A 10076-nucleotide genomic window follows, 5' to 3' on the forward strand; every position below is an offset into this window, starting at 1 on the left:
TGGGGGGGGGGCTCTTATCACTGAAATAAATGAATGATTGACTCACTCCCTCCCTTTTTTAAAAATAAAAATTATGTCTTCGTATAGCAGTTTTTAAGCAGCTATTATATTCCTCATGCAAATAAACGTGTAATTCCTCATGTAACGTGAAAAACGTTTAGAAAATGTTTCAAAGTATCTTTATGTATTTTGTGTGTGCTCATTTGTTCTTTAGATAACAATTAACATTTTTATTGAAAAGTATGTATTTACATTGAGGCCAACCTAACAGTTTTATGCCGGCCTCAGTAGCCGAGCGTGTTGGGTGGTCGACTAAACTCGCTTTGATCCGGAGGTCTCGGGTTCGAGACCCAGCGAGGGCATGGGCGTTTTAATGTCCGCAACAGACCTATAAAGAAAGGACATGTGACGGGTGCAAATAGCCTTTTAGTGTTGACGTACCCATAAAAATAACGAATATTTACAATATTTAACAGTTTTATTTAATTATTTACGTAAATGCTAACACAAATCACAGGAAAATAGTATTACATTTTTGTTCTTGCTACAATATTTTACTTTTTAAATTTAATTTTGCAATAATAAGAAAAAACACATAGCATGTACACTAAGATATAAAGTGACATACACAACAAAAACATATGAACATAATTTCAAAATAAAGCAAAAGTGGCTCTACGCACCGGGTTATTTTTTATGAACTCATTAACGAGTGGTCTCAGATCCAAATTATCAAGCACAGTTTGATGTATGTGGAGTACCGCTAAGCTGCTTAGTCTCTTCTGTCCCATTGTAGATCTCAAATATGTCTTCAGTAGGCGAAGAGCACTGTATGACCGTTCGGCTGTGGCTGTCATCACTGGCACAATGCGGAGGAGCATCATGAATTTGGCAACTTCAGGCAGAAGCTCCTGGAGGGTGCTGTCTTCCAAAAGAAACTTCCTTATGTCACGCATGGTAGTTAGAACCACTTTCTTCTGTTTGGCGATATCACCAAGCATGGACATGTGTAAGGAGAGCCTATCGGCATCCAAATCTCGGCGAAAGAATTCTCGGGTTTGCTCAAAGTTTGTTGTGCAACTGTTCACAGCTGAGATGCATTCTTTCTCTACGGCTGTTACTTTTTGTGGTCCTGTAGATTCATGTCTTTGTTTAACACACGATTTTACTGTGTCACACACGTCAGTGTATATTGATTTATACACAAGTGTAGAACTTGTGAGGTTTGGCAGCATCAGGATTTTCAAGTCTCTTAGGGACTTTACTTTGCCGGGGCAATTCTGGCTCATCAACGAGGCTGGGTTTGCCCTCCGTGCATTTCTGCCAGAACTGCTCAAAACCCATTCGCTTTTCTTGAAAGATGTCAGTCAAGTATTTTAGTTTTGATTCCACTTCTGTAGCACCAATGCGTGGAGACTGAATCTTACAGTTTACTTCTTTTATTGGACCCATCACATGGCAGTAGAGGGAGAGAAAGAAAAATGTCTTGAAGTGAAGCATTGTCTCCAGGTATCCAGCAATTTTTATGCTGTGCCAGTAGAATCTTCTTCAGAAAAATTCTCAAAAAAAATTGAGAAGGTTTTCATAGTTCTTTAAGATCTGTTGGATACTGGAGGCTCTCAACGTCCACCGATGAGAACAAAGTGGTCGCAGTCCAATATGGCCAGTCCTATCGTTCACATTATAAAGGGGATGGTCCGGGGATACGTGCCTCCAGGTTACGTTGCCGCTAGGATAGGTGAACCTAACCTACTCACCAACTTTGGGCTTGACTAAATTTGCAAGTGTACCTGGCTATGCAACCTGGGCGTACTTATCCCCGTGCAGCTTTACGCTGTCTTCCTATGACCATATGCATGGAGGATGTCCCCAGCTGACCAGCATCTATTCCGAGGAATGATTGCTGGTTTATCATAGGGACTTTTAGCCTATGTAAGTCAGAACGAGAGGGGCACTTCCTGGTCTTATCCACCCAAATATGAATTAAAAAACCAACCATTAGGTAAAGAAGAGCATGGTACTTACATAGTCCGGTTCCACTTCATCATACCTGGGCCTTTGGAAATTTCGCACTACCACTCCAACTTTAAATGGGGGGATTTCAGAGAATTTACACTAGAAATATGACTGGGTCATAAGGCAGATGGTTCTTTAAATAAGAATGCATTGTTCTATGGAGGTATATAACAAAGGATGTGCTGAATAAACTTGGATGCCTTTGGATGCACACCACATTGGTCTTTTGAAGGCCCTTTGTCCAAACCATGTGGTTTGCAATTGTTCCGTTTTTTCCTGGTTTCAGGTTCCTTACACTGTAGGACACTTTAAAGCAGGTACTTTGTCCCTTTTATGCACTATTAGAGTAGTTCTATGCACATTATGGGTTTTCCGCACTTTGGAAACAATGGCCACACCATCATTTCCCTCTCCAATGGCCTACTAAGGCCCAAACTGCTGGAGCGATGTTTTCTGGTTCAAAACCTAACAACAAGTGGTCTCAAGATGGCGTCCTCTCATGATATGTATCATTTCACCTTTCCTGTCTGGAGGCCACGCCCAGGAGGCCATCTGATTGGTCCACAGCACTTCTGGTTACTTGCTTTGAACAAGTAGCTCAAAAATCTACCAGGTGGCAGTCTAGGCAGGGCTAGTTCCACTGGCTCTCAACAGGTGGCACTGGTGCTGTGAGATCGATTGTTTTTTTTGTCAAAAACATCGATTTTTTTATGTTTTTGGGGTTTATTTGGGCTACTAAATGTGAATTGGGGTTATTCTCAGGGAAAGCAAGTTATTTTGTGCCTGCACAAATGTTATCCTGAAAATCTATTCACTAATAAGAGATTTGCTTGAAATGCAACATGTGCTCATTGGATTAGGCCTACTTACAAAACGTTAGCATTTTGATAACCAATGAATTTGGGTCAGGGACCTATTATTTACTTGATATTTTGGTGTTTTAGCATGCTTTTACCACTTAGGCCTAATTCCTGCTAATTTTAGTATATAGGGGAATGGCTACTCCTGTTAATTTTACCTGGAGTGAAATAGCCTTGTACTTTTGTTGGAGTGGAGTGGTGCTTGTATGTATTGGGGATGTGTAGCCAACCTTTGGTTGGTTATAACATCAAAAATATTCATAAATATTTGTATTCTTTTAGGGGATTCCCTAACAGTCTTTAACAAGTTGTTGGCTAAATTCATTATGTCTCTGATACAGGGCAGGTGACGCAAGCTGTCATCAACTGCCAAGTTCAAGCTATGAGCTGCACAGTGTACATAAATAGCCTGTGGCTGCAGATCTGTAACTAGCTTTTGCAGCCCTTTAAATCTTCCCCTCATACAAGAGGCACCATCGTAACACTGTCTCCTCAGATTCTGTATGGGCAAGTCCAGATGCACCAGAATGTCTTTTACAACGTCAAAAAGAGTTTTGGCCTCAGTGTTCGGAATCTCGTAAAAGCCCATGAATTCCTCAAAAATATAAAAATTTTTATTCACAGTTGGAATGCAGAATGTCAATTGTTCATGGATGGATATGTCACAAGTTTCGTCAACCATAATAGCAAAAATTCCCGACTTTTAATATTTGCTACCACGGAGCTCAACACAGATCTCCCTAATATCAATGATCTCGTTCTGAATGTCATGTGAGAACATTTCAAAAGTGTATTTTAAAGTTAAGTTCATGTGGCACAATTCAGAGTAAACTTTACAAGAAGAAGCAAAATAATACATTAGATCATCTTAAGCAAAATTATTTGGGGGCACTCTCCACATCGTAAACATGGGGGGGGGGGGTTCAAGCTCCCCCAAGCCTTATGGAGTCAGCGCCTATGTGCAGTACCACAAAGTCTCTGCTAGATGGGTACCAAAACAACTCGCTCACAAACTGGAGGAATGTCTTGTGGATGTTTGTGAAAGACTGTGATGGTTTCTAAAAACGTATAGTCACTGGTGATGATGAATGCTGGATCAATTGCTTCCAGCCCGAGACCAAACAAGCCAGCAACTGCCTGCAAAATAATGCTCATGCTCTTCTGGAACTGTAAAGGTCAAATCCTGGTACATTACATGAACAAAGGATACAATATTAACAGTGAGTCGTATTGTGATCTGCTTGAGAACCACTTGTGATACAGGTTTGTGTGCCAGTCAGAACCCAAATGGATCACTTTCCCATACCACCCCACCACATGAGGCAAATTATCCAAGGCCCTCAAACTCTTCAACATCCAACTGGAACACAAACCTGTCTCCCAAATTGGAAGTGCCCTACCCAAACTTTAATCCTCTGGTGTCTATAAGCCACAACAGCTACATTGGCAGAACCATCTGCACTGTTCAAGAATGGATTGATGAACAACTAAAAGATGCCAAAAAAGACACACCAAGATCAGGCCTTTCTCAACATCTCCAATCCACAAACCACACTATCTCTTCCACTTTCATACTTCACCCAACTGGCTGTCATAGAAAACACAACCATAGAAACCCATGCTATCATCCAACAGAAACCAGCGCTGAACCTGGACAATGGGCAGACACACCCGACTTCGCACCCCGTCCTCCTAAAAATCCCAGACCACAAAAAGAAAAGATGCAGTGTGCCTACTGGACCCCCTCCCCCCCCCCCCCGGCCAATCGAAGAACAGGAACTACACCACACCGAGCAACACAATGCAGCAGACAGGCCAGCCCCCCCCCCCCCAATCGCCACCTGGCAATGCCACCCGACAGAAAGCAGAAAGCATAGCAGACGATGCAAGCCAGGAAATGCACACCAGCGCCACCAAATGGGAGAAAATGCAACTACCACCACCCAGGAACTAACAAAGAAGTGACGTGGTACCACTCTAGATGCCGTACATTTAGTGAATGAAGGCAGTGAGCCTTCGAAATTAATAGGAAATAACATTAAATTGTGCAACGTGGAAATACAAAATTTCACATAAGTAATTCTTAAACTACGTTTACCAAATCCATTATGAATAACCGTTATGTTTTGTGATTCCAGTATGTCACATCCTCACATTTACACAAATTAACAAAGAAGACAGAACTGAAATATCATGTGTAGTTCTGGAGAAATGACACGTTAGATACGGCCAGGGGGTGGTGGTTGATGTATCGACCACCCATCCATAGCACAATACACGTGGCAGTTGATATATTGACCTGCCTGTCCATAGAAGGTTAAGGAAGCATATTGAGCAGAGGGAAGATTCCCTGAAGTGTGCACAGACTAATTTTCATATTACATTATTATAATACTTCATACTTCCTAAACAGCAATGGCCTGTGTTCATATATTTAAAAAAATGGAGAGATTGGGATTTGAACCTGCAATCTCCATTCTAGATGGAAGAAAGGATAATGATACCAATATCATACCAACTGCTCTGAAACATTACTGGCCAGAAACTCTTGAAAATACATTGATATTTGTGAAAACATCCACCTGTCTGTATTCCAAATAAATTTTGACCACATATTGTAGAAAATATAAATTTTTGTGAATTGTTCAATGTACATCAAATTTTTCCAAAGTCGTGAGAACTTGTCCACTTCCTGCCCATTCCTCCAGCTGGAGCAAAACCTGGTTCAATATTTTCAAACCACATAAATTTCTCTGGTTTCCATTTGAGCACACAGAATAGTAAAAAAATCTACGTTCCTTTATTCAATTAACAGTATCTGTTTGATTGTGCATTATATTACCAGTTTAGAGTTCTAACTTCATGAAATGTGTGAGAATGGAAATCTTACAGCATAGCATTTTCCATTTAGTTGAAGGACCTGTTTCAAAGTTGGCTATTTTCTGCTGGCCTTGAAGTTTACAAATTCTGGACTTTCATTGTTTTCGGGGGTGGTCACCTAACAAGTTGCAAAGTGTACATGCAACGTTTGAGGTAATTCACAATAATAATAGTCCAATTAATACATATATCTCATATACCAATCACCTCCATAGTTTTCAAACTCCTGATAGCACATTACAACCTGATGGAAAGTGAGATAGCATGAAAATAGCCTTTCTCCTCCATGGCTTGTGCCTTTTATCTGCCAAACACTCGATGACCATCACCACTTGTGACAAGGATGAGACAGATGACTTTCCAAAGAAGCATAACCCTGTCACAGTGGCTGGGAAATTGAGAAGCTGGATTAGCAAGAGTGTACTACATAAAAATAATCATATTTGTGATTAATTTTTGAAGTTCGCAGTTCACTCTGACAAATGCTGTCATAAGTCTAATTTTGTTTCTTACAGGAAGGTGATATCATCACACTCATAAACAGGATCGACGAGAATTGGTATGAGGGCAGCGTGAACGGGCGCACCGGATACTTTCCAGTGTCCTACGTGGAGGTTGTGATGCCTCTGCCTTGATGGAATTGCCAGCCGCTCCTACCGTTTTGCCTCGTGGTGTCACTCTGCGATTCCACTCTTAGCTGTCTTCTCTGTTGTATCTGGGTCTCTGGCTGTAGCATTTCAACACACGTATCTTGTGCAACATATTGTTTGCCTTAAGGATCTTCAAGGTTGAAAATAGATGTAATATACATAGAATTTCTTTGATGTTACTATCTGAGGTTGTAAATATTTCTTTTTTGATTGACAATGATGAAATCTATTATGGTGTACTTTAATTGTAATTGATCATGTAAAGAGATGTGGTTATTTTTTATTAGTTATTTTTAGTTTGGTTTATTTCTTGTGAAATAAATTACTTAATCATGGCAACATCATAATATTGCAATAATTAGATGTACATCAAAAGTCCTAAGGCTGCTAGTAAGAAAAAAATACCTAAATATTAATAATAATGTATAATTTAATACTCCTCCAGTAGTTTTCAGATTGTTAATATAGTATAAGATGTAGTAACAGCCATCTCTCTTGTTATGACTACCTGTTGAGAAAGGCATAAATGTTATATTGTCTGAAGTAACAAAACAAAGGATAAAAGAATTTATTTTCACTGATTTCTTCAAGGTGATTGTTTGCACATAGTATCTGTTATAAAAAAATGTCTACAAGTTGACTTGTGATGTTACATGTATTGTACTTAAAGTTAACTGTGTTCAAAAGGACTTACCAAGTAAGGAGAAAATACAGTACTCATATGCTTACAAAGCATATGATGTACTGTGGAGTTCACCTAGTCACAAGTTTAAACAGTTTATGCAGAAATGACTCTTGTTCACAACCTGAATACATGAATCACAAGCAACATTGTGCAAAGAGTTATTTTTGCATCTACGAAAAAAATAAACAAAGATTGTATTCTTCATGGATTACGATCTATGCGCTTTGACAATATCTGGGAGATCAGACAATATTTTAAAAAAATCTAACGTGGAGTGTGTTATTTTTCAAAAAATAAAAAAGAGGTGTAATATTTTTATTAGTGTTAGCCCTCTTTTACGAGAGTGTTTCCTATTTTGTTTTGCAAATAGACAGGGACTATCTTGAGGAATGTGGTGGCCCATGTTTCACTCGCGAGGTGCACAATGAATAGAAGTAGATTGAAGCCATAACACCTCACTCGTAGATCCGTAGTATGTGTTTCTCACATATCCTCTCAATGTTCTCTGTTGGCTGTGATTGGATTTCAATGTAACAAAATTACGAGGTCTTTGATTCCGGGTGGAGCTTAAGCGAAAAAATGCATTTAATTTAATCTCATTTTTTGAGCAGTACAAATTGTCCGGTTTTTTATTGCTTGTTATGAACCTTGCCTGTAAAAGAAAAATTGTGTTAGTCGAGTGTAGTTTGTCTTTTTGGTCGCCTTCCTTCTGACTTAGGCATACAAAAGAGATTATAGTTAAAGGTAAAAGAAGAGTGTAAGCAATAATTAACACTGGCAACAAGAACTTCATGTTGTGCACTTCTATTTTGACATATAGTAAATATATAAATGTTGAAGTTGTAAAATATACTACTTGTTGTTAAATATGTTTTTTGAGCCTTGTAGTGCACAATGTGATTTCATCTTAAAATGCCACATCGGTGATAAAACATGATCAACATTTTTAATTGTTACATAACATTTTTCCTTTTCTCCTGATCATAAATATTTCGGATGAATTGTCTTCTGATGCTGTATCAGAAAAATGCATGCATTAGTCAACTGAACATTATTTGGTCAACATTGTTAATAACGGATTCATATCTAAACGTAATCATAATATATTGTAAGGATATCACCACTTTCTCTGTATGAATGTCATTGTAAGGTATATACATATATACATAAATATATATATATATTGAGAAAATATGAGAATAATAAAGTGAAACATGTATCTATATATTAAAAAAATAGCACCTCCATCACCCTCCCTGTATTATCAATTATTTGATGGTATTTTATCAATGTGATACAGCGTTTCCTGTCTTTTGATTCCTTGTTGAATGTTTTGCTTGCTGTATCCGGCTGAATGCAACAGTGGTAATTGGTGCATGTTTCACTAAAACAGACGTTTCAAATACTCAATCCTTGTCTATAAAATTGTGGCCAGATTCAAGTCGTTTTAAAGAAATGTAGTTGATATACAAAACCCATCACATAAAACACTGCAGGTGGATGGTTTTTGCCAAACAGTCTCCTGTGTACTTGCCATAAATAATAAAAAAGAAACTTTTGAAGTGCCATTCCAAGCCACGTGTCCCATGGGGATCACGGTGTCAGTATTATGTAGTATGAGAGTTAGTTCTGATGATTTTTAGTGGTTACTGAAACACCGAGAAGAGCACAGTTTGGTAGTTGACATGTTGGATTCAGAAATGTTTTGGAATTATTTGTCAAGAACATTTTTCCCTCCTCCTATGTCCTCTTGTGACATATGTGGCTAACTCATATAAAGTACATCTGCAAGTATTATCTGTGTATTATTTCACCTTTCCTAAAACCTAAATGTACTGCGTATATGTCTAAAAATGCACGAGGGTAATTCAAAAATAAGTTTCATGGTTCCATTAGCAGAAGGAAAATCCATTTTGGTAACAAATATATAATGTACGAGGTTGTAATATCTGACCCAACTTATCAGTATAGGCCCTACTAGCATTGAGGCAAGTTGTCTATCAAGTTGAGGAGACCCTCCTGTATAAGTGTGTCCAAACTGAAATTCTCCAAAAGACCTGTTGTTCCCACTGCCATTTTGTGTAGACTGTCAGTGTTTCATGGTACCAAAACCTTTAGAGGATGAGCAACCTAAATTTTGACCACTGCGCTGAGGATGGGTGGTCAATATATTGACCACCACACATAGCAGTTATTAACATGCCAATTCTTCAAAACTACACACAATATTTCCGTTGTATTTTTTGATTATTTGTATACACATGAAGGTAAAACATACTCTAATCACAAGGCAATATATTTATTGTTGGTATTTGTTAGAAATGCCTTTTTTTAAATGTCTATTTTTACCCCTCCAAAAATAATGTTATGTCATTTATGAATGGGTATTATTCTTCAGTCTCAGATATTTGCTGATATGTTTTACTTTTGCATGTAATAATGAAAACTAGAAATTTGTTTGCAATGTCCAAAAATAATGTTATGTCATTTATGAATGGGTATTATTCTTCAGTCTCAGATATTTGCTGATATGTTTTACTTTTGCATGTAATAATGAAAACTAGAAATTTGTTTGCAATGTCCAGCAGGAGACGTCCATTTTTCAAAATTACCCCAAAATTTTGCATTTCTAAAATTATTTTTTTATGTTTATTTAAGTTTGGGGGACCAACAGGTATTTAGCTGCCCAATTATATGTATCCGCTAATTACATTTAAAAGTTACAGCTACAAATATACATGTCACACACACACACGCACAAGTAAATTTGTGGTTGATTACATTATCAGAATTTGACATGCTAATCTAGATCTAGAATATGCTCAGTCGAAAAAATCACATTATATAAAAGTAAAGCAAAGAATTATTGGTAGGTACAAATAAAAAAGAAATAGAAATTCACCACACAAGTATTAAAATAAATTATCATTATTTTTCTGACAGGAGAATTCAACTAATGCTCGTTATATGTAATATATTCACTAT

The 10076-nt window shown here is 37.8% G+C and overlaps 1 protein-coding gene across 15 annotated transcripts in view; it reads left to right on the forward strand.

Annotated features, from left to right (window-relative positions):
- Positions 1 to 8885, forward strand: part of EndoA (SH3 domain containing GRB2 like, endophilin-A) — a 172003-nt gene extending 163118 nt beyond the window's left edge. For all 15 annotated transcript variants that reach the window (XM_083118444.1, XM_083118448.1, XM_083118443.1 and 12 more), the window contains one exon: positions 6272 to 8885. In XM_083118444.1, coding sequence (XP_082974570.1) covers positions 6272 to 6391 — 120 coding nt within the window. In that variant the 3' untranslated portion in view covers positions 6392 to 8885. The remainder of the gene's footprint in view (positions 1 to 6271) is intronic.
- Positions 8886 to 10076: the final 1191 nt, after the last annotated feature.

The sequence above is a fragment of the Lepisma saccharinum genome, chromosome 3, assembly GCF_977018435.1.
Source record: "Lepisma saccharinum chromosome 3, izLepSacc3.1, whole genome shotgun sequence".
In the NCBI taxonomy this organism is placed as follows: Eukaryota; Metazoa; Arthropoda; class Insecta; order Zygentoma; family Lepismatidae; genus Lepisma; species Lepisma saccharinum.